This window comes from Passer montanus, unplaced genomic scaffold (assembly GCF_014805655.1).
Source record: "Passer montanus isolate IOZ18808 unplaced genomic scaffold, ASM1480565v1 scaffold52, whole genome shotgun sequence".
Lineage (NCBI taxonomy): Eukaryota > Metazoa > Chordata > Aves > Passeriformes > Passeridae > Passer > Passer montanus.
This window is the reverse complement of record NW_024370152.1, coordinates 4,012,939-4,038,721: the sequence shown is the minus strand read 5'-3', so window position 1 is coordinate 4,038,721 and position 25,783 is coordinate 4,012,939. Positions and strand designations below refer to the sequence as shown.

At 40.3% G+C, this 25,783-nt stretch overlaps 1 protein-coding gene across 4 annotated transcripts; it reads right to left on the bottom strand.

The window, feature by feature from the left end:
* Window positions 1-15,038: 15,038 nt before the first annotated feature.
* LYRM7 (LYR motif containing 7) lies at window positions 15,039-22,832 on the bottom strand. 4 transcript variants are annotated; one of them, XM_039724170.1, is made up of 5 exons: window positions 22,482-22,832; window positions 21,124-21,196; window positions 20,458-20,528; window positions 17,915-17,996; window positions 15,039-15,569 (listed from the first exon to the last, which is right to left on the bottom strand). In XM_039724170.1, exons 1-5 carry the CDS (start codon window positions 22,815-22,817, stop codon window positions 15,493-15,495), a joined length of 639 nt encoding a protein of 212 aa, XP_039580104.1. In that variant the 5' UTR covers window positions 22,818-22,832; the 3' UTR covers window positions 15,039-15,492. The 4 variants fall into 4 exon arrangements, with proteins under 4 accessions (XP_039580104.1, XP_039580107.1, XP_039580105.1 ...); XM_039724173.1 differs by having other exon boundaries at window positions 22,561-22,633; XM_039724171.1 differs by lacking the exon at window positions 22,482-22,832 and adding an exon at window positions 22,387-22,437.
* Window positions 22,833-25,783: the final 2,951 nt, after the last annotated feature.

Sequence of the window (25,783 nt, the reverse complement as noted above, 5' to 3'; positions counted from 1 at the left end):
ACAAAGCCTAAAAAGTACTACTGTTTCACTGTAAAAACCAGTAGAAAGTAACCTCTCAACCTTATCAAGCCTGACCTATGACTAGATGACAATAAGGGCTATCAAGACTTTTCACGTATGTGTTTGTGAACGCATGCACAAACATGCAAATCACATGAAGAGGTATCAGTCTCCTCATATAAGGGAGGAGGGTTCTAAAACTGGGCACTACAAGATGAATAAGACAAGATACAGTTATTTGCACAAGAAGGAGACTAAAATAACACAGACATGACCTGTAGGAGCAAGACCTTTCTCCCCCAACTACCTTGTTACATTCATCTTGGACACACACACTGTGTAAAAAAGGACTTGACTTCCACAACTTTATGCAAAGTCCCAGGCCTTTGCCTTTCCTCCAGGCCTTTATATGCTGGTTTTAGGTCTGCTGACATGTCATGGAAAAGTAGGTTAAAGAGGCAAAGGCAGGAGTTTTCTTCTTACCAAACTAGTAAAAACCCCCCATGTTATTTCAACACAGCTTCCTCTTTGGGATTGCTTTATGAAAACCAGCACTTTTAAATAGATACCCTTATTCCTGTGCCCTGGAGGACCAAGCTCTTGATTCTATTAATCTGGAGGAGACATTTCCCCCTAAGGAAACCCTGCAATGCCACTATAACCTTTCTCTTTTTCCTAGCCCCCTTTCACAGGTCTGCTTGTGGCCAGCTGCAAGGTGGTGCTATTCAAGTTGCATATGCTGTTCCAGTTGAAGAAGTGTCCTCTTTGTTGTGATTATGTGCATAGATGCTGATCACTCATACCACTTTTCCTGGGACTCTCTCTCACCCAATCCTGCCTGTGTGTCCTGACATTGTACAGGGTATTTGGGCGAAAACCAGAGCAATCTCTGGTTATTCTGTACAGTCATTGTGGTGCACACTCATCACCCTGCTGCTTCTGTGCTGTGCATGCAAACACACATTCAACACTGCTGAATTTTGCAATGCTCCTGTTCCTGCAGCTAAATGCAGGAAAAAAAAGAGAAACACAGTCACTCTAAAAAGCAACTGTGGTGTCATGCAGACAGCACAACCTGACTGTGGCTCTCTAGCTTTCTCTGCCTTTGGGAGCTATAACCTGCTCTAGTCCTTTCTGCTGACAGCATCTATTTTTTCACCCTCCGCTGCCTTTAATGCATGGGCCATTAATGCACTGTGGATACACAGCCAACATTCATCCGCTCACTCAGCCAGACATCTGGAGCTCAGTGGCATTTGACCTCTTCTTCACTCTGGACCAGGCAGCGTGGGCAGGTTTCATTACACTCCCGGTGCCTTTGTGTTGCCACACAGATGGACACTCCAGACCCTGACGTGAATACCTCACTCCTGCCTTGGCTCCAGATGTTTTCTTCAGACAGGATATGTAAGTAAAGGAATCAACAGCTAATTTCATGAAGGGAGGAAAGGAGGGGAGTTATTACTATGAAAACAATATTGTGCTTGCAGGGAAAATACTTTGGACATGAGAACTTCAAAGTAGGACAAGAGTGATAAGAAACAGATCTCAATCAGAGCTTAATTTCCTGTTTTCTGTTCAAAACAGTCCTATGTTACAACCAGTGCAGTATTTCTATCTTTGCTAGGTCAAGGAGATTTTATCCTAAACATTACTGATTGCTATGATCAGAATATGAAGAAATAACAATACACAAAATATTTTTTCTACAGAAGATTTTGACCTGCTCTCTTTCTGCTGTTCTGGTAACCCAGCTGTGAGTATGGATTCTCACTACCATGATTACTAAAACTTCTTTCTCTTTGGCTCCCCATTGTAATTTAAACTATAAAGCAGATCTTAGAGCTGTTCAACTTGTCTATAAACCTGGCTTCATCAACCCTCTTCATTACTTTTAGCTCAAGGCTGCTGTTGTGATCTCCTAGTCAAGTAAGAACCAGCTCCCCTCTAGGAATTCAGCCTCTGATGCATCTCACCCTCTACACAACCAGGCTGCTACCCTCACATCATAGTTTTCTCTCCGTTTTCTCCTCTGGAGGTGCCCTCAGTCTGTTTCTGGCCATCTCTGGGTTCTTTTCTTCATGAAAATCATGGAATCATACAGAATCACAGAGTATATGGAGTTGTAAGGGACCCACAAGGATCATCATGTCCAACTGCATGTCTTGCACAGGATGGTCCCAAGAAGCACACCATGTGCCCAAGAGCATTATTTAAATGCTTCCTGAACTCTGTCAGTCTGGTGCTGTGACCACTTCCCTGAGGAGCCTGTTCCAGTGCCCAGCCACCCTCTGGGTGAAGAACCTTTTTCTAATGTCCAACCTAAACATCCCCTTACACAACATTAGGCCATTCCCTTGGGTCCTGTCCCTGGGTACCAGAGAAAGAAAAAGAAAAAGAAAAATAGGGTCTATCCTAGGGAACAGTCTATCCGGTTCCTAGCAAGATGGAAGAATGAAGAAATTTTCAGTATTCTAGAACTGCAACTAGTCCTCAGTCTGGAATCAAAATGCAAATGTAATCTGCATAGTTATAAAGTATTTGCAACCTAAACACAATATATATCTACATCTAGTGAAATAACAGAGACAAATCTGGGCTTCCTGAGCTGATTGTGGCTTGCTACAGGCAGTACCTGCTACTGACAGATTGTTCAATGAGAGAGGGCTCTATAGGCCCAGAGACTGTTGGATCACATCAAATTCTTTGGCTAAAGGAAGAAAATTTTAGCCAAAGGGAAGAGTTTCTGTGGTCAATATAAATTGCTTTTTCTAGCTCTTCCTCTGGTTCTGGTGTTCACCTGGCTTAGCTGATAAGGAAATTCCAGGCAGGAAGCCGTTATGCTACTGAAGGGAGCATAAAAAAACCCTGTGAATTTCCAGGGGTCTGGAGACAGCTGTTGAGGAGCTGATCCAGAATGATCTTTCCAGAAATTCTTTGCAGTGTTGCCTTAGACAGCTCTTCATGTTGGGGCGATGACCATCTCCCACAAAACACCAATCAGCTCCCATGCCTTCCCCAGCAGCTCCTCCCTCTGCTCGCGCTCAGGCACCGGGAATGGCCAGTGACCCTGAGGGTGGCCACTGCTAACCACTCCTGTCTAACAGAGCTAGGGGCCAGCTACTGACCAAGGTAGTCAGTAGATGATGCTGGCAGGATCCAGTCCTGTCTGTTGCACTATGGGAGAGGCTATCATGGCAGCAACATTGTTTGGGATTTTGAAAATCTCAGAATGACTGTGCAAAGAGGTTAGGACTGAAAAGTGCAGTGCTCCCAAGTCCTGCACAACCCACTCCCAAGTGCCAGTTACTGTAGCTGTGGCCTGAGTGTGGGTACAACTATCCCTCCCGGCTCCCATGCCATGCACTTCCCTGAGCAGTGCCCTAGGGACTGCCTCAACTGTCCCTCACCTGGTTTCATTCACTGCACTCCTTAGGGTCAGCTGGAAATAGGCCAGAGTACTGTCTGCCATTTGGAGCTCTGAGAACACACTTCTTATGGAATCAGGCTTTTACCTAGAATGCCAATGATCAGTTCTCCATTCACATCTCTATCTTTCCTGCTTTTCCTGCAAAGACGCATTATTACATATAATAAAGGAGCCGAGAGCACAGGTGAAAGCCATAAGACAACTGTGTTAGTGTTTGTGTTCACCTAAGGCTGTTCAGGTACACAGATAGATAGAAAAGTAGAATACTCTATTGTGCTAAATGTACAGTCCATGAAATCAAACACATTGTTAAAAATACCTTTTAAGTCAGGTGCTACCTGTTAAAGCATTAATATGCCATATGTAAAGGCATAAAGATGAGCATAACAAATGAGGAAAGTTACAGTGTCTAACTTGGTTGTGAAGCAGCATGTCCACATCTGCACAGCTGAGAAAGCATTCTGTAGTGTGAAGCTTTGTCGAGTTTCTTGGACTATTTTGTTGCTCCATACCAAAATGCCATGTCCAAGCACAGGTTAGAAGGTCTGAAAAAGGCTTTGTTGGTGTTCTCTGCAGTTGGTTCTATGACTATCTTTTTGGACTGATACATTACACACACATATGTATATATTTAACTGTGCTAGATATACTTCTTAGATAACAGCCACATTGTCAGTAGAGATAAAACATGCAAGACATGAAGCACAGAGCTACTTTCTCTGAAAGTAAATCAATCACCATGTTGAAGATCTATACAGATATTTTCCAGGATAAAATTTAAAATGGCTCCAGAAATAAAATGAGTGGTTATGCATTCTTTGTATTGATTTCTGTATTGCTTTTAGACCACTGCATACCCAAAGGCATGCAGTGCACACAGGAGCTTGGCATGCTTTGAAGATTATGCCAAATTCTGCTTGCTTTACGCAAGAAGGTGAAGTCAATGATATTGCTCCTGTACGCAAGACAGAAAAAACATTTAGTCCCAAGTTCCTCATTTCCTTGGCAAACTGTCCTTATAAAGCATGCTGCCAGTTCTGCAAGCTTTTAAGCAGTGGATTTAATTAGGCTGTTTATATAAGCAGAAGCATGTATTTGTTCAAATGCTGCCCAGTTCAAATTCTATGCCACAGCTGAAATTTTCATATGAAGTCATGCTTAAGGGAGTAAGACACTCCCTACTGAAACCCCTCTCCCACTGCTGTGGCAGTAATGGTGTGGGTGAGGGCCACACAACTGGGAGCTTTAAAACTGTATTTCCATGCAGCACCTTTCTTCTTCCTTGTTATGAGACTGATGAGGAAAGATAAGGCAACAAGAAGCACCAGCCTTTCTGGTTTTAATGGACTCAGGATATCCACAGTGATTTACATGTTGCATATACAGTTATCTTGCATGGAGTATGCTGCTGTTAACTCTTCTCAAAATTCAGCAGGGGTAGCAGAAACATTAATCACTCTAAAAGAATCATCTGATGTATGTGGTACATGGTTAGCATCAGTCCCTATATATTGAAAAAAGGAAGAATTTTGGTTCTCAGCAAGAAAATGATAAAAATCAGGATGGAAGAAATACAAGACAGATAATGTCCAAGAGACAGAAAACATAGAGAAAAAAGACTCTTTTCTGTACATTTTCTAAGTCTCTTCTGACTCTTGTACCCAAGTCAGAGTCTGCTGTGGGCCAACATTGCATAGATAAGCAGAACTAGAACTTCCTACTTACAAGAAATTCCTCTCACATTCCTAAATAGCTTTTGAATGAACCTGATATGTGGAATAAGAACAGTGGAATCCCACTGATTCATGTGGGATTGAGTTTTTTCTTGTTTAGCTTTGTGGAAATACCAGGAAAGCCCCTGCAAATAATTTTTAGCCATTATCTTTTCAGGAGTAATATGGTCAGAATCCATCCGCTGGGTAAGGATTAAATAACCCATGCTAACACAGTGTTAACAGCCAGTAACTTTACATGGCTCTGCATGGAGTTTATAAAGAGTGTGCTGCATTGGTTTCACACAGCAAAGTTTTGGTGGCTGGTGGGCTTCTGTGAAAAGAAGATCCAATGCCAGCTGGCTCCAGGATGGTCTATCCACTGGCCAAGGTCAAACGCATCAGGTGGCAGTGCCTCTGGAACAATGTACTCAAGAAAAAAAAAGAACAATGTACTCAAGAAAAAAAAAACCTGTGCAGCAGCAATCACAGCCAGAGAATGGAGGAGTGAGTGCACATGACAGCAAGAGCCCTGCAGACGCCAAAGTCAGGGAGAAGGAGAGGTAGGAGGTGCTCCAGGGGCTGGAGCAGACATTCCCCTGCAGCTGCTGGTGCAGACCATGGTGAGGCAGCTGTGCCCCTGCAGCCCGTGTGGTTCCACAGTAGAGCAGAGATCCACCTGCAGCCCATGGAGGACCCCACTCTGGAGAAGATAAATGTGCCTGAAGGAGACTGTGACCCTGTGGGAAACCTCTGCTGGAGACTCTTGGCAGGACCCATGAAAAGAGGAGCCCAGCTGGAGCAGGTTTGCTGGCAGGACTTGTGACCCCACAGGAGAGCACTACAGAGCAGCCAGGTCCTGAAGGATGGTACACTGTGGAAGGGGTTTGCACTGGAGCAGTTGGTGAAGTCTGTGAGAAAAGCTCATGATGGAGAAATTTCTGGAGGGCTGTGTCCCATAGCAGGGATCCCACACTGGAGCAAAAGATGAGTGTGAGGAGTAAAGCACGAACAGGACCTATTCTCTACCTCTCTGCAGGGGCAAGGGGCAGAGAAAACCAAGAGACAAGTCTGGAAAGAAGGGAGAGGTGTGAGAAAGGTATTTTAAGATTTGGTTTTATTTTCTCATTATCTTAGTCTGATCTTATTTCTAATAAATTCAGCTACTTTCACACACGGATCCTGTTTTACCCATGATGGTAACAGGTGAGTGGTCCCTCTCTGTCCTTATCCTACAAGCCTTTTGTTATTTTTTCTTTTCCCTGTCCATCTGAGGATGGAATGGATAGAGCAGCTTTGGTAGGTATCTGGCATCTAACCAGTGTCAACCCACCACACACAGGTGGAGTTCCAATGTGCAATGCTCATACAAAAAACATTAAGACAAAAAAAGAAGACCAGCATCTCCCTGGATTTTCATTTTTTGTCACCTGGCAGGAACATTTCTTACTGTAGAGATCATGGATCTCACTTCTTACTGTAAAGATCATACGGAAGGGTATAGGTACACTCCCACCAAGTGCAGCACAACATCTCTTTTTGTTCTCTCTTTCTCCTTGTCTCCTCATTTTCTTGTAAGCAATGGTGGAGATGTAGGAATCTCCTTCCCTTTCAGCTTCTGCTGCCTTCAGTGTGACTGAGCACATTGCTTCTAAATTACTTTAACAAATATATATCTGGTGAAACACATTATTTTCCAAGCCTCCATCTGAATCCTCATTCCTACTCATTCTAATGTTTCTATTGAACATGCTCTGATACTGTGGGTGTTAAGATTTCAAATAACCTAACAAAAAGGGTGTCTGCTTTACAGGAGACAATACTTCTCTATGAGAAGTCACTGATCACAGTAATTGACATCAGTGAGAGCTGCATTTCATGCTCTTTTTGACAGTCTGTCTGTATTTTCCTCTTAGCTCTGGTTGTAGCTGTTAGATTGTCCCAGCCTTACCTTATATACGTTTTGAGGGCATATATTTGCAGAGTAATCATAGCACATAAGTGTGCTATTTTACACCACCCAGCATTACAGGTCATTCTTCTTCATTTCCTTATGTATATGGATACGGCCTTGGAGATTTATTTAAACTGTTTAGTTTATCTTAGTTTATTCCTAAATTCAGATTATTTCTTCACCTGTTTAATAACTTTTAAGATCGCTTTTCCACCTCTACTTAGCAGCCCTTAGCAATTTCTGTGTATGAAACAGTCCTCTAAAACAAACAAAAATAAATACATAAATAAACACAAAAATTCTTACATTTTTTTCTTGTTGCTAAAATTTGCAGAGCCCCATTACTTCCAAAAAGGTGCGGTTTTTTAGGATTCAGTGGGATTTTAGTTTCAAATATGTTCCAGATATTACATCTGGGCCAAAGCTATCCAGTTCAAATGCTATTGTGGTTTGGGGGTTTTTTTGGAGGTTTGTTTGTTTTTTTGGTTGTTGTTGTTTTTCCTAATTGTTGTTGTTTTTCCTAATTGTTGTTGTCTTTCCGTAATTATCTTTTTTCTTTGACATGGAGTAGAGGAAATAGCACTTAGGACCATATGACTTAACTTTTGTGGTTTTGGCTACTGTATATTTAATAAATTACTTCACCTGTTAGAAAAGTGAGTTTTAAATTAATGGAATTATATTCTTGCATACAAGAACAAAATTATGAAATCTGAAGCAAGCTTTACTGGATGTCTTGATAACAGACACGGTGTTGTTTACTCTTTCCCCAGGTTTTGGGGGCTTTTTTTTCGCACTCCTTTTCTCCTGCATATTTGAGGTGATCTGCCCTGAAATGGAGAAAAAACAAGTGCCGACATTTGCATGTTTCTTGTCTATTTTAAGTGTTTGTAGTTTGAAATACTCGTTGAAATGTGGTTTAGAAAAATAGTGAAAGAAATCACAACATGCATCTTAAAACAGAATTTCAAACAAATCTCAGGGCAATGGGAAGTACATCAAACAGCATGCTTTAAAGTATGATTCATCATTTGTTGTAGCTGATGCATCATAATATGTTTCTCATCTGACAAAGGCAGGTAATGCACCCTTTACAACTACGTGTCAAGCGTTTTGTCACTGGAGCCACAAATTCCCTCAATTCTGCCTTTGCGCAGCAGCTAAAGCAAAGCAGTACTGAGAAGCATACCTGGCACAGTTCTGCCCACCCGAGGCCTTTCTACATTTCTTCTTCTCTGAACACACATTAAAGGCATTGCAAAAGGAACTTCACAATTTCTAGAGTCCTCTTTTTCTTCTTGTATTTTTAGTCTGACATAAGTTGACATGTTTCATTTTCTCATACTTAACAAGCTTATAATGATTTAATTACATATTTTGATGAAATTGTGAGAAGCTGAGAGCTTCCTACCTAATGTGTGAACATTTACAATATTATTAGAAAGTAATATGGGTAATTGATATGATCTTCCTCATTGTAACATATAAGAGGTTTATAGCTCTCTCTTATAGAGGAAATTTTCTTCCTTCATTCTCCATAAGGAATAAAATATACAGCCAGAAATCTCCACAAGTCTTTGCAACTAAGTAATTGTTTATCTAAGTCCCACTGAATGCACCTGAAATAAAGCAGAAACAGGCAAAATTACACAGAAAAATGGACTGCAAAACAGGTAATTGACCCTCAACCTTTCTGCTCAAAGAAATTACTTTCTGAACATGTTGCAGCTCTAATTATGACTGCAATGAAGCCAGACCAAGCACAAATTAATATACTCTTTGCCTTTACTATTTCTATATTCAGTCCTCTGTTCTTCTTTAGTCCAAACATAATCAGACTTCTTTTCATCTCCAGCCTGCACTGCAGACTGTAATTAAACAATGAAAACCTGACATTTATCTATAGAGGAAAATTGTTTAAAGAACCACTTAGTACATGGAAATTTTTGTTTCACTTGTGCAGAATTAGTCTTTAATATTCCTTTATTCAATTTACTCTTCCTTCTATGCATTTTAATGCTCTTGCTCTTGTTCCTATGATCACTCATTTTGGACTATATTTATTGGTTTGACAGAAGCCAGACTTATCTCAGCTGCTATTGGACAATACTGCAGTGTCCAGTGAGACCACTTGACTGCTTGTATTTCCACAAAGCACGTTTGGAGGAAAATTAGTGAGGAAACCACATGCATAATTAAATAACAGTGACCAAAAAAAAATTAAAAACCTGGTATATTCTTAATATTAAAGGGAAATTCCTTCAGGGACTATTTTCAGGTAGGTAAGAATTCCTTCTTTATCCCTTGTCAGTAGTATATCAGAGATCTCTTCCGCTGATACAGTGTAATATGTTACAGAATAACAAAGCAAACGGCTACAAAGGTTACTATATATATTATGTAGCCTTTGAAGTATTATCCAGGGGCATTGCAGTCTGAAAGCCATGCTCTTCCCCTGGTAACACCGATAGACACAGCTATGCGTGAAAAATGCAGGTTTGTCCCTCCCTTGTCCTTAAAAGCACTTTTTGTCATGGGTAGTTTATGCTGAGTTGCCAAAAACCCTTCCAGGAACTGACTTCAGAATGTACCTCTAAGCATTAGGAGAAAGTCTGGAGCAAAGGGTAGTGGCCTTCCCAAGGACAACTCACACGAACGGATGGATAAAAGATCCACACAGCAACCTCAGTGTTGGCTCATGCTCAGGTGGACAGCAACAGACCACTTAATAAATGCACACTTGGAACAGCAAGGAAGCATTGCAATGACCTTTTTGTTTTGTTTTGTTTTGTTTTTTTCTTTACAAACTGACAGGGGAAAGTGTAGAGTATTGTACAGGTCATTGCTTGTTTTGACTAGCACAGTTCTGGTGCACAGTGAGCAGAATGACAAAATTCCCATGCTCAGATATGGAGATGACTTTCAGCTGGAAAGGGTGGCTCAGGGCAGCTGAGTCAACGGCCACTGACCTCAGAGAACAGGGCTGCCACTGCTATAGCAGCAAGTGTGACAGCAGAACTCTTCCCACTTTTATGGCCTAACACAAAGCATGCCATCCTCTGCCCCAGGTTCAAGAGGCCATCATTTCACCTGCTGTTTGTTTTATCCTGACTAATCCTGGATTCTAGCCATAGCCTTTAGTGCAGATGAGATGAAAACCTGAAGGATATACCACAAGAAAAAAGAAAGCATAATTTAAAAAGTAGGTGCTTTTACTCCACCATCTTGAGGCAACCAGATTACTGAAGTTCTAGCTAAATGGAAATTCTTGTTTCTAAAAAGAGCAAATTATTTAAACTTACTGCTATTTTTCAAAGTATAAAGACACGACCATCCTCTCTTTTCCTCTCTGCAGACTTATTCTTGTTGGCAGGAAAAAAAAAGTCACAACAGCTGTGAAAGCTTCACTAGTGAAGTCTTTCAACAGAATTAGGTATCTGGATATCTATGCCATAGATTTACCCTCAAAGAAGCTAAGTATACTCTCAAAGATGACTGGAATTTGATATCAAAATATCAAACCTGTATAACTGTAAAACCATGGAATAATCGAGGTTGGAAGAGACCTCTGTGATTGCCAAGTCCAACCATCCACCCAACATTACCATTATAACCCCTGAACCACTAACCCACATCACCCAGCACCAAATCCAGATGCCTCTTAAACACCTCCAGAGATGGTAACTCCACCTGGGATGATAACTCCCAGGGCAACTTATTCCAATGCCTGAGCACCCCAACTGTGAAATTTTTTTTCAAATATCTGATTCTCCTGTCTCAGCTGAAGGCCATTTTCTCTGGTCCTATCACTGTAGGGACAGTAGAAGTGACCACCCCCCACCTCACTACAGCCTCCTTTCAGGGAGCTGCAGAGAGCAATGAGGTCTGCCCTGAGCCTGCTCTTGACTACAGAAACCCAGCTACCTCAGCAACTCCTCATAAGGCAAGTTTCCTAGACCCTTCACAAGCCTTCTTGCCCTGCTCTGGACACACTCCAGCACCTCATATCCTTAATACCAAATACCAACTTTAATACTCAATTTGTGCTTTGTTTTAAATAATTACCTTCCCAAGATCAAAGATTTGACAGCCTACCAAACTTCAAACTTAAGGACTGGATTTTGCAAGTAGTTTTGAAAGAGTTATCTGAAGCTGGGAAGTATTAGGTCTCAGCTCTTCCTGTTAGCTGGTCAGCCTTTATTTTTAGTTTTCAATTGTCAATATTTCTTTTCCTTTTGTAAAGGAAGTTTAAAGAACTGCCAGTACTTGAAGTTGTATTTACAAGGCCAGTGTGATACAAACAGGGCTGATAATTTTATGCAGCATTCAGACTACTTCAGCTGCTTCAGCTGGCAGGACCTCTAAGGAAAAGACTAAATGCTTATGTCACTGAAGTCACCACAGGTTTGCTGATCTCATGTTACCTGAAAAACTGAGAACTCAGCTCTTTAGGGAAGCTACAAGCCACCTTTCCATATTGAACTTTTAAGGCTACTTCCAGATCAAGTCTTTGTAAAAGCACTTTGTGGTTTAAAAGTACACCCTGTAAAATTAGCAACTAAATGCTTCCTTTACCAAAGTGCACAGGAACAGAGAAGGGGATTAATTTTTCCCTGCTACATTAGAACAACCACCTTGTTTCACCCGAAACTGTTAAAAGTTCAACACAAATCCTAACTGCACAAACCAAATCAATTAATAAATTAAATCTATCACCTGTGTTTTATGAACATCAGGCTATAGAAAATATACTAACACCATGATTGATCCCTATCCTAATCTTGCATAAAAACACAACTGAAGAAACCTTTTATTTTGAAACTGTTAAACAAAGAAGAGGGAAATGTGTTAGCACAGAACTTAGTATTTAAATGGAAAAAACTCTTCTGATGTATTTCATGCTCTCAATAAAGCTACAGTGTATATGAAGTCAACACTTCATGACAGAGAATACCAAGGCAGAAGGCTCTAACAGCTGCATCTCAGGTAGATGATGCCAAAAACGGAAGTGCTTAGAATTGTGCTACATGGAATCACTGAGGTAGCATCTGTTCTGCCAAACTCTGTACACATGTGGCTACCTCGAGCAAACCTGAAACTCGCCTGTACAAGCCCAGGTCTTGCTAAGCAGCACTGCTGGTGTCTCTGTACAGGTCATGGACATGCCCCTGCACAGCAGTGTGTGCTGGTCAGACCACACTGACCTCTTGGCTGTGGCAGCTGGGCTGTAGCAGAGCAAGCACTGAGGCTTTTCCAAGAGCACCTCCTGTCTGCCTGGAGAAGAGCTCTAGGGTTTTGGGTTGGTTTTTTTTGATACACACATAATAAAACTACAGTTTAAAGAACTGTTCAAGGCATATCTTTTATGATTCATTATATATACTCTAGAAGGAAAGGCACACACATTTGCTTTAAAAATTCTGCTGTTCCAGTAAATCTAAAACACTTAAATGTGATTGAATTGTGTAATTGTGAACCTGTTAAAATACAGTTTCTGTTGTAAACAGAAAACCCTTTTCCCTTTCTAAGCCATTAAGTGAAAACTCCTGTAATGACTTGAAAAGTTTCAACTAAGACTTCAACCTTTGCAAAGAGAGATTGCATCAACAGTTCCTTTTTATTTTTTATTATTTTTAGTAATTAAAAAAATAAAATACATATATATATGAGCACAATCCTAGCAATATCAAGAACAGATTCATACGCAGCATGAAATTAAAAAGGGAAATGGAAACTGGGGTGATGGCTGGATTCTGGAATGCACACCAACAGGTAAGCATGAAGTAAGGGGAAGAGGAATAGTCACTACGATCAACTAGCATGAAGAAGACTTGAATTACGCTGCTCATTAAGCAGGCTTGTGAGATTCTTTCAAGGCTGAAAAGTTAAATTTGAAGAAAGCGAACACCTACTGGGCCCAGACAGCAAAGGCTTGTGAGATTCTTTCAAGGCTGAAAAGTTAAATTTGAAGAAAGCGAACACCAGACAGCAACCAAGTCTGGGGTACTTGGGGCCCAGACAGCAACCAAGTCTGAGGTACTTTTAGGCTCAGTATCATATTTGGGTTTCCATTTACCCTGGTCTAGATACTCCCTGGACTCCTATTTAAGATCACATTGAATAATAGCAAGGAATAGGCCTGTCAGCCTCTTATGTCAATAGCCTTTTTGGTATCATCTTCATTTTCTTCATCTTAACACTGCAGAATTTGGTTTGTCTTTGCTGCCAGGAATGCACAAGGACAGCAGGAACATAGAATGTTAATGCACATACCATAAAGATACTGCACAGGAGTGTAAGAACAATCATTCTGAAGACAAATAAACGGTACCCATTATTTTTACAAGGTACTTTATTTTCACCAGTTGTGTATGTTATTCAAGTGACTCATTCTGTATTTTTATTAGGAGTATTCAAGATATATGTAAGATGAAAGACACAAATGCCCGTTGAATTGCAATCCTGATCCTGTAAGTTGACACTTCCTACTGTATTTCTACTGATGTATTCTTACTAAAAAATAAAACCCTGGAACACATGACAGCAGGACAATACCAAAGCAATAGTCACATGACAAATTTCTCCACTTGTGGCTTCCTCAAAGAGCATATAGAAGACCACCATCTACCGCTGACATCACTGAAGTCTTTTACTAACTATTTTGCATAGTAATGGGTAATACTGTTTTACATCTGTAGTGAAAGAGAGAAAACTTAGCAAACATCAGTTCTATAAAATCAATCCGAAGGGTAAAGTTTCTAAGGCTATACCCACAGCCTAAGGCAGTGGCTATGAGAGGTGAATTCCCCCCAGTTCCAACATGCCATGCATGGGATGTCCACCTTAATGGTTATATCATTTCCCAGTCTTGCCATACCCCTGTTTAATTACTTCAGTTTAAAAGTTGGTAATTTCACCTGAGGCAATGTTCTGCTTTCTCTTTACAAGGTAGTTGCAACTACCTTGTATTTTCTGTTTCTGGCATATGACTCTTTTATGCTCATTATCGAAAAAAAAAAAGTCAATGTAGGCAGGCTGCAGAAGGATGGGAAACCAGACATGGGATATAGTTCTTAGGGAAGTAAACAATACCAGGGGCCTGGAAGAGGACATCCTCTACAGACAGACTTCTGTTTTGTAGTGGAGCCACTAGAATACAACAAATGGCAAGAACTGCAGTCATTTAATTCCATCTCCCATCTTGTGCCTGGTGCCTTTTAGCTACAGCGCAGGGAGTATCAGTGCAATTCAAAGAGAGTTACTGACAGCTGTATTTCCTGCTGGCTGACCTGGCCATCGCAGCCAGAGGCAAGAGTTTTAAAGAAAGGAGTACTTGTCACATTGACATGCTTTGTGAGAAAAAGAGACTGGATGAAGGCACGAGTTTTCTGGTTTATTCATCCAGTCAAACCAAATCAGTACAGACATAGATAGGCAATTCTGACATCTTGGAGACTGAGATAACAGATACAGCAGGACTCATAAGGTGAGACGTATTGTCAGACTGCCTCACTCCTGTGTGAGGTACTTAGATCCTAGGGTGATGCCTGACATCAATTTCATGAAGAAAAGATTCTATGTATCACTGCAGTTGTACCTCCATCCAATTAAAATGGAAATGAACAGATCATTGCAATGAATTCCCCAAGAACCAAGGAAGTATCCTTTAAAAAATGTAAATTATTAGGGCTTACTAATCATACTTTTCATATATTCACTCTAGGCAAGTTCACTTGCAACTAAACAGCAAGGGCCTTTTCTCTGCAGTTACTCAATGATTACAAGTTAAAACACAAACCACAAATTCATAAACCATATGATGTAAACCAACATCCTCAGGTTATGTTGTGTCTGGGTTCTTTTGTGCTGTCACCTGAGAACTCAAACCCTAACATTCCTGGCTCATTCCAGAGTGTGTGGAAGAAAAACACTAGACATGCTCTCCCATCTGTAAAACACAAATAATTTATTCGGACAAACCTTTAAGAAATCTCTCAACCATCACAGTATACTAGTGTACAATTAATGACAACTTCAGAAATCATGCTTTTGGTGCAAGGAATAAATTTAACATTATATGCCACAAGATGATTTTTCATTACTTCAAAGAAGCTTATGATTGACATTAAACTTTAAAATAAATATTATCAGTATTAAGTACTCCATTTAATTTTTAAATTGCTTTGAAAAACTCTGGATTGCTGGGAAACAATCTCTGTCTGAGAGATGTCATAATCAGAAACATTCCTGGCTGAAGTAACACAATTCATGAGTGTACTTTTAAGTTCTGTGAAAGTATTACTATCTTCCACGGAACAAGCGCATGATGATATTCCAGCACTCAATAAAATCAGTGAGTTGATTTCAGTCTCTTTTTTCCTGGTAACAATATTTCCTCAGGATTCTTGTTTTTTTGTTGGTTTATCTAAGTAAGGAGTGTTGTCCTGTAGCAGATCTTTCCTGGGTATGAGTACTGAAATAGAAAAAAAAAAACCAAAACAGTAAAGACTATAATCTTATAGAAAATACTATTTCAAATTCTAAAGGTGTTTTTACATTTACAAACAAAAAATCCGGTTCCTAAGATTTTACTTTCGGCTGGTTACAATAATGTTTTCCCATCTCCTTTTACATTGAAAATTTTGATATTAAGACACCATTAAAGTTTTGCAGTAATTTTAGCAGGGGGGTCAATGGCATTTTTTTTCAAACCTGAGTCATTATGCTTACTTCAGCAGTTTCAAAAATGAATATTGGATTTGACTTAGCTCTCTCACCCAAGCCTTGGAATCTAATCCATAATATTTATCTTGTCACACCTATTTTGAAGGCCAACAGAAAAAGAAAGCACCCAGTGAAAGTTACTGCCACAATATTGTCACAGAACTGACTATTCTGTTTCCTTCGTTACCGAGTCCCCTGTCATATTCAGCTGCAGGCCTATGTTTTCTCTCCTCCTCCTTCTGTTGCTGATACACCTGCTGATATAACCCCATCCCTACATACTTGCACAGCATTAGAATATAAGTTAGTATTTGAATGTGAATCCACGTGGCTTTTGCAAAGGAAGTTCTGCCTTACACTCTCTGCTCGAGTTCTCTGAGTGGTGCTTCAGAGGTTACCACAGCATGTTTGGATTCCCAAAAGTCCCTCAGTCAATGCTTTTATAAAACAACAGCCTTATGACAGAAGTCTTGCAGAGACAAGTCACCGGTTAAAACTGTAAGATGTGAACAATAAATGATCAGGTCATCCACTGAGTGATGTCAAACGTGGAGTACTACAGGTATTTTTGCTGACATGTCACTGTTCAACATATTTGTAAATAACCTGTGAAGAAAAGGTTTTTAATTGTACCATCCTGAACAATTTCATTAAGAAGATGTCTTACTGTGAAAAATAGCAAGACATGCTTAAGACCTGACTGAGTAAACTGACGGACAAAATTACACCTGGAGACATGCAAAGCACACAGGTCAAGAAAAATACTAACTTATTTTATATATATATATATATATATATATGTAAAGTAAGTGGTAAGTTCAAAACCGATTATGACCACTCCAATGAGTTTAATGAGTACAGTTTTGTAAAAAAAAGCAATATGTATGCTTGGCAGCCAAAAATTAAATTTAGAATTAGCAGTGACTATTACCAGGAATCCAGTTGAAAATGAAAGAGAGAACATTATTGTGCCATCGTTGTGTGTATAAATGCCTCCTTGCCCAGTGTGCACTGAACAGCAAGAATAATCACACCTCTTGCTCCTGAGAGCTGCTTCATGGGAGAAGTGAACAGAAAGGAGGCAATAAAGGACTTAAAAATTCATGAACAGCTTGGTGAAAATGAAAAGTAATTGAAGAGAAGCCCATTGAAGATAATTAAACCAGAAAACATCCCTGACTCAGGAAGTGCTGCCAGGTGTGAACAGCTGAAAAGAGGTGCAAATTCACTTTGTCTGTTCCTATTCTTCAACTGTTATCTGCCTGGAATCACCATGGAAGACTTGACACTGGTCCAGACTTATCTTTGGCCTTGATCATAATCGCTGTTTTAAAGTTATATGTTTTACCAAACCTAAACCTGAAAATTGGTGCAAAACATTACAGACAACACTAAACAGAAGTAAAAGGAAACAATGTACACAGCTGAAGATTTCCTGTATTCTCTTACCACACAGCTGTACTCTGAGCCAACCTACTACTTCTCTTTTTGACTGCAAGATAAAAGAACTTCTAAACCAGGAATCAGGATTTCAAAATTTGATAGACTTTGCATTGAGGTAATCACTGTATTCTTACACAGCATAACCTGAAACCGAAATAGTTGGAAAAAAATTTTGGAAATGAACACTCAAGCCTCAAAGAAAAAGCTCTTCTATGGTCAGTGTATATTCTGCACTTGCTAATGCTCCTCAGGCAGCTCCTCCCTATTTGGTAGAGCAAACACCTACAGACAGGTACTGCGGCCTCTGCCTTTAGACATATGCTGACTAACTAACCTGTACATGCATGCTGACTAGCTATCTAATTGCTGACCTGCCTAAGAGTTACAGCTAGTTAGGGGCATTAAAAGTAATCATGGCCCCTTTTTTTACCAGCCTCTACACTTCAAAACATTTGTATGGAAATTTTGTACCTTTGAAACCTCCACCTGTCCTAGGTAGTGACATTAACAAATAGCTTACATTAAGAATTTTGCCAGAGAATAACAGACAGGCTATTTGTCTCACTATTCCCTACCTTATTTTCATATTCTATACTTATTTACTAAACTGTAACATATTTAAGTATCTTTTTAGCATGCAGGCTTACTCACCTATTTTGTCAGAATCTGTGTGAACCGCCTGAATAACAGAAGTTCTGAGAATCACTTCAACATCTGAAGCTATTTTAAGAAGCTAGTAAAGGGAATAAGAAGAGAGGAACAAGAGAGTAATTTGAATTATATGTGACTGTTTCTGAAGATATTTTCCATACTAGACAACTATTCAAATAATAAAATCATTCAGTTGTACTACTCAGTTATTTATGTACTATGTATACATTACTTTTGCCTTGGGGATCCTGGAATAACTTAGAGATTGACATGTAAGTGACCTTGACACAGAGCATATAGTGAGGGAAACTCTGGCTCAGTAACATACACCAGTACCTGCATCTACGTACCAAATTAAAACTGCAAATGAATAACGTGAAATGCAAATACAAAACCAATTAACTAGTTTCCAGTGATCAATGACACTCAGTCACACCTCAATAACATTCAACTTCTCATAGTGAAAGGGCAATCCCATTCTTTCAACACTACTGCTCCTGAAATAAGCAGACAAAAACAAGGGCAAAACATGACAAGAACTAATACTGAGGTTTCACAGTAGAACTCTGCAGAAACAAGGCACTACCTAATGACTACCCAAGGCATTAGAATTTGGCAAAAGGCCTAGAATTCCTTCTCAACACTAAGAGGATAAACTGCAGCACCCCTGCTAGGTTTGCTAAGCCATTAAGAAAAGTCTAATACTTGTTTGCATGATACCTGTGTCAGAAATAAATGAAATTGCTCAAGTAAGACATTTCAGAAGACATGCTCATACTAGGAAGTGGCATGTATCTCCACAAAGGCTAGAGCTCAATACTTGCCATCTGAACTGCACTTCTCACGCTCTTCCCTTTTAAGGGCTTGGAGCAGGTACCCTTCAGTTCCCCCTGCTGAAAATCCATTAGCGGCTAGGCTGCATGCGCCTGAAGCACAGCTTCCTCTTCAGATTGACCTTAAGGGAATTCTGCTAGTAGGTCTGACACTTTGCAAACAAGACAAGTCACAGGAAGTGGAAACAACCAAGGTCACTTCATAAGTGCACTCCGCATCTGAACAAAAGCTGGTGCGTTAGATTCAGCTACCACATTTCTCATTCTCATCCTGCAGACAGTTACTTTGATCTCCTTATGTCACTGCAAGCTTGACATGTACAAGTACATACAGATGCAAGTACGTGTTGTCACATTAGAATACACTGTAATTTTCTATTCTGGCTGGTAAATACTCCATATTTTAGTTGCTGTCCAAAGCAGAACATTAACAGCAAGTGCTCAAACATTCTGAAGTCCTGTATAAAACTCGATTCAGTTCCTCTGCAACTAAGTCTTTTCAGTGTGTACATGTAATAAATATGACAGCTTCTGTGATGTTCTAGGAGTGTGTAGCTGGGATGGAAGTCTAGTATTTCTTTCACTGACAGAGTTATTCAAGTATCAGCTAACCCATATTAAAAAATCATATATGTGTAATTTGTAGGTTGTCTAGAAAACAAATACAGACTTCAGAACTGCAGCAAATATTTTTCCTGTACATCTATTAAAAAAAACCCCTGAACACATAACTTAGCCGATCAGACAGTGGTAGCACAAACACTGGGTATTACTACAGGAGGCTGATGACAAGCTGAAACTGAGGAACTCCTAACTAAAAGGTCAGAACTATTTACATTACTGTTCAGTGGCTGGCATGAGGAAAAGGTTTACATTTTATTTCCTCAAGGGACAGATGTAGGTACTTTCTTCCAACCAGTGCCCAGTGACAATCTAAAGACAGTCTGATAAAAGGCTGAACAACAAGAACTAAATGATTCAGTCTGTACGGATGTTAATAGTTATAATTATCTAAACCACAGCAATTCCCTTTCAGTTCACAGTAACTTTCAGAAAAAAAAATGGCTCAGCAAAAGGAGTTAAGGCAACAATTGAGCAAAGGTAACTAACTTAATGAATTAACTGAATGCTCCACTTTTAAAGCATGATAAGGAAAGAAGAAGCAAAAAAATCCCTGTAGTATAATTAAGACATGCTACAACTATACTATACTAGAATCAATCATAATAATTTTACTGGTTTTTGACTTCCACAAAGATGCTGAGTCATTTGTGATATTAACTGAGCAGATCGTTTAATTTGTCTGTTTCTGTTTGCCTAAACAACAATGAGCAGGTACACTTAGGTGACCACAGTGCAGATAGGTATTATGAGCAAAGCATAAAATATTTACATGAAAATTTCAACTTCAAATATTACCTCATAAAATTTTATTATAAACTTCAAAGTAATAACATTGAACTATCAGAACACACTTTCTATTTATGTATTTTTGTATGTACAAGATTTTATAACAGAGTATTAATACCACTGGCAGTATCTATATATTTATAAACAAAGATCCATGTAGAAGTCTTCTAAACCAACCTGGCTTTCATGATGTCTCAACGTCTCTACAATGGTTTAGAGATCCTTTATGTAAAAACTGATTTTCAAATATTCTTATATAAATTGGGAAAAACCCCCAAACAACAGAGAGCAATAAAATACCTCATTAATCTTCTCTTCAGATGTCTCGTCTCGGTTATTTCTGAATTCTTCATTTATCTTTTGTCTTGCAGCTAAATAAAGTAAACAAAAAACTAAAGTGAACAAAAATTGTATTTTGAATTTGTCACTGCCCCAAAGTTAAGAATCTTAAGTCCTTTATGGCACATTTTGATCCAAGTATTTCAATGTAAGATCTCCATGTAATTCACATGATGTCACATTTTAAGTTGATTGGTATACAAATAAAATAAGAGTCAAAATTTAGCATTCTGTATTGCATACACAAGGTACTAAAAAAGCAGGATTAATCCCTTGAGGAAAAACCACACATAGAGAATTAATTAGTACAGCTAACCATGCTCTGGCTGGACTGAAGAGAAGTTAAAACAAGCAAAAGAAAAATATCTCCCAAGAAGATCAGGAACATTTAAAAAACAGGTGTTTCCCTTTCAATATATGTGTTGGGTGCTTGAATCTAAGGACCATTTTTTTGTTTCAAATTAAAGGATATCTGATTATGGACACACAAGTTTTCCCAATTATTATTTGAAAATTATGGGAGTAATTTGAATAAAGATAATTCTTGACATTATCTTTCTCTGTATTCCAAGAAGAAAGCTCCACGAAATACAGGTAAGCACACACCACACAAAACAAGTATCTCACCTTCGAGGGCTTTGGTATCGTTTTTAAAAACTTCTTGCCGTGTTCTATGTAACAACTTAAAAAGCTTCAAAACCTGCCAATACAACATCAACAGAATTAACTTATTTGCTAGCAGGATTGTTAGTTAAAATGAACACGTTACAACTGAAAATGTTTTGGTTTAAATTTCATATTCTTTCCATTCAGTAGAGAACTTGATACAGAATCAACAGGTAAGAGGCTTTATTTAAATTCCTGATTAACACTTGCAGCCAAAGCAGATGTGATGTCATCAAAATCTTAGATAGGTCAGATATTTCAACCTGCCCTAAAACGCTGGCACCACAATACTAAATAATTATTGCCATGATGGAAATACAATCCTGAAAATACATGGACACAAGCATTATTTATTGTGCCAACGACAAATAAACCCAACAGAACTGGAATAACTCTAAAAGTCAAGTTACTTGAAGGAATTATCAAGGTTACATCAGTGCATATTCTCTAGCTACTGAGATAGAAAAAGAAATGTCTGAAGTATTCTCACACAAAAATCTTCTACAGGTGGTGCAGCAAAACCAGTGCAAAGTCCTTCCCTTAAAGACAGCTGCCAGGTCAGCAGATGAACACGTCAGTAAAAGCAAACACTCAGAAAGCTGGGATTTAGAGTGTAGAGAAGACAGACCTGAACATGCATGAAAATCAAACCCCCGGAGAATCACAGCTCACAGTCTTGTGGTTGTGCTTGACCATTCACACAGACTGCAATGAAGCACAGAAACCCTCAAATCCTTGAGAGACTTTTCTGGTGTTTGCCTTGCCACAGACTGAAGAGAATCTCCGACAAGCACCAGAAAAACGTAATCCCGATAACAATATGCCTTTTGAAGCTCCTTCCAGTACTCCCTATCATGTTTTGCACCTCTAGAGGGCACAATTCCAGGTACTTCACAATAATCTCAATTTGTTCTCTCACGATTAGTATTCCAAATATTTTTTAGAAGGACATAGAAGAAACACAGGGCTGTAACTCAGAAAAAAATTCAGCAAATTAACAGCCATGTTGCCTACAGCTGCACCATTCCCTAGATGGATGAATCTGTGGAAAGTAAACCCACAGAATTAAAAACAAACAAACAATCAAACAAATAAACGTATTGTTTTGCACATATTTTAATATCCTAAAATTTTTATACCCCACAGTACATTTGCCATCTTTTCAAACGGCAGATTAATATTACATGTGGTTTTGGGTTGAACACGTGTATGGCAAAAATTGACATTTTTAATGGCTATTTCCAACAATTCCTCGGCCATTTTCAGGCATCTTCTAGGATTTTTGGCTCTACAAAAGCCACAAGGCTGCAACCACCCACCACGGACAGCATACGCGTGTCTGTCTGTGTGTCTGTGTGTCTGTGTGTCTGTGTGTCTGTCTGTGTGTCTGTCACTCGCCTGCCCGCGGCTCCCCATGGCGCCCGCCGCCGGAAGTGCCCCGCCGGAAGTGCCGAGCAGGAACGAGCCGCACCCTCCCGCGCTGCTGCCGGTGTCGCCGCCAATGCTGTCCCCCGGGGGCCGCCCGCGCCGCCGCCGCCGTTCCGAGCGGCCTTTGTGCCCCCCGCCCTGCTGCCGCCGCCGGCGGGGCTGACGCGCCCTTCACGGGTCACAGAAGGGACTTCCAGCCCGGCCCGGAACGGACCGCAGCGGCTCATCTGGTCCAACGTCCCTGCTCAAACAGAGACATCCCAGAGCACACGGCACACGATTGTGTCCAGAGAGTTCCATCCCCACTGCGGAAGGCTCCACAAATTATCTGGACAATCTACTCCTGTACCCGCTCACCCTCACGGCAAAGAAGTTCTTCCTCGTGTTCACAGAAACTTCCTGTTTCAGAAGCATCGGTTTCTGCCCACTGGCCCTTGCCGTGTTGCTGGGCACCACAGAGAACAGCTTGGATCTCCTCTGACCCCTTTCCTCAGACACTGACAGACACTGACGAGGTCCCCTCTCAGCTGTCTCGAAGCTGATCGGGCCCAGCTCCCACAGCCTTTCCTCAAAAAAGAGCCGCTGTGCCATCTTCACGGCCCTCGGCTGGACCCACTGCAGGAGCTCCATGTCTGTCCTGGACACTGTGGACACAGCACTCCAGACGTGCCTCAGCAGGGCACAGCAGCGGGGCAGGATCGCCTCCCTGGAACCGCAGGCAGTGCTCTTCCGAATGCACCCCAGGATCCCACTGGCCTTCTGGGCTATCCGAACAGTGCCCGGACTCGGTGTGCCGAGGTCTGGCAGGAGGCTGGCACTGCCTGCAGCAGGAGCTGAGGGGGGTCCATAGCAGGCAGGCAGTGGTTCTCCATTCCACAGGCTCTCCATTCCACAGGCTCTCCCTTCCACTGCAGTAGTCAGTGCCCCAGGGAACCCTGCCCTCCAAGGGGAGCCGCGGTGGGGATGAGGGGCTGCTCCCTGCCCAGCACCCCTGCCAGTGTCTGCACATCATTGCCCAGGATGGCACAAAGAGCACTGTGTTCTACTCCTGAACAAAATCTGCAACTGTTTCAAATGAGTAACTGGACAGCCGTCGCACAGTTTCTGTGCAACACATAGAATGGCCAATAAATGATGGTGTTTGATGCTTCTTCAATTCAGTTTTTATTTTGCCAGATTGTATCCTTGCTCTTGCAGTTAGAGCAACCAACGGCTGTTTGGAGTCCTTCCTTATCTGGGGTGCTTCTTCCCCAGTCTATTTTTTCACCACTTCAGAAGAAAAGTTATAATTAGAATTCCTTGTTTCTGTGCTTATCAGTAGAATCTCAGGACCTCTCCAGTTTCTAGGTACCCAGCTGTACTTAGAAGAGGCCAGTTGCACTTTTCAAGGACACCTTTGGTTCTCAGGATCACAGCTCCGAACTGGCAGGCTTTTTTTTTCGTGCTGGTGTTACCCAACAGTCATATTCTTCCGTTCAGTCATTCCCCCTCTCTAGTCCGGTCACTTTCTTGGCTGCTCACATCAAGTTCCCCACAGCCCTGGCTTGCCCTACTCACACCCTGACCAACCCAGCCTTGGCCTGCCCACATCATGGCCATGCCAGGTACGTCTATAAAACTGAACTGCCATTCTCTTGAAAAACAAACAAGCTTATGGTTCACTAACACATCATTCAGCATTAGCTAAAGGCAGCATAAGGGTTTTCTGTGCAATCAGCTTTAATGCTCAGTAGACCTCTAGCTTCAAAACACAGTCTATTTAATCTATAAGTCTAAATCTAAATCTATAAATCTAATCTTTAAGTCTATTTAGTGTTCCCATATATCAATTAGCATACAATTACATTGTATGTAAACTATTACTCAATAATTTTAATATTTTTATTATTAATACGCACTTGTAAGCATCTATTAAATACTTATTTTTTACTATGTAACTCATAAAGAGACTTGATCTGTTAGCAGAAGTGATGTTTATTCATAATTTATTTCCAAGAATAATTATTGCAGATGTGAATGAATGAATTAGATGTTTGAAAGGAGGGTCTAATTCATTAATTGTTTTATTGAAAATAATAAAAGTTGCTGTTTACATAGTGAGACAATATATGTGCTGAAGTCAAGTCTATGAAAAAAAATGGGTTTGCTTTTTGGAGAAACTTCTCCAAAAGTTGTCTCTTTATGTCTTTTCTTAACATAGAAATATACTTTCTAACTAAATCCACAGCAGTGTTCACCCAAATTATTCATATATTTTCTGAATAACCTTGGTTGGGCAACAGTATTATTCAAAGAAATTTGTCCCTGAAGCACTTCTTTTAATTGTCATAAAGCTCCAATACCATCTGTAGGACATACACATGTCAAAATATCTTAATCCAGAACATCATCTAAGGAAAAGAATAAAATTTCATTGTTTAATGTACTTTTATCAGGGAGTTTTTTTCAGGGTATTTAATGATAAATTATTTCAGATTTACTACCAGAAATACATGACAAATTATGCTCTTTTTGTAACATGTTCAGGTAATTGGCTGCAGAACCATATTAGATTTAAGCCACTTAGCAATAGTTATTCCCTGCCTCCCTCCAAAATGTTTTCCTGTAACATTTTTGTCTAGAGATAAACATATATAAATGTCTCTATTAATATGCTCCTAGACAAATCTTCAGGAAAATCAATATATATATATATTTTTTTTTGGTGACGTTTAGAAAATCTAGAGAATCTAGAATTGTCTGGGTTGGAAGGGACATTAAAGGCCATCCAATTCCAATGCCCCTGCAATGGGCAGGGACACCTTTCACCTGACCAGGTTGCTCAGAGCTCCATCCAGCCTGGCCTTGAACACTTCCAGGGAAAGGGCACCCACAACCTCTCTGGGCAGCCTGTTCCAGTGCCTCACTGTGCTCACGGTAAAGAATTTCTTCCTCATATCCAATTTAAACCTCCAGTCTTGCAATTTAAAGACATTCCTCCTTGTCCTGTCACTACATGCCCTTGTAAAAAATCTCCCTCCATCTTTATTGTAGGCTGCCTTCAGGTACAGCAAAGCTGCAATTAGGTCATTCTGAAGTATTTTCCTTTCAAAGGTGAACAATTCCAATTCTCTCAGCCTGTCCTCACAGAAAATGTGCTCTGTCACTCTGATAATTTCTGTGGCCTCTGGACTCACTCCCACAGTTCCATGTC

Coding starts and splice junctions, on each gene's coding strand:
- LYRM7 (XM_039724170.1), bottom strand. CDS start 22,817: ATGAGCCGCTGCGGTCCGTTCCGGGCCGGGCTGGAAGTCCCTTCTGTG. Junction 20,529..21,123: donor CGATACCAAAGCCCTCGAAG/GTGAGATACTTG, acceptor TACTTTATTTAG/CTGCAAGACAAAAGATAAAT. Junction 17,997..20,457: donor CTGAAGAGAAGATTAATGAG/GTATTTTATTGC, acceptor TCCCTTTACTAG/CTTCTTAAAATAGCTTCAGA.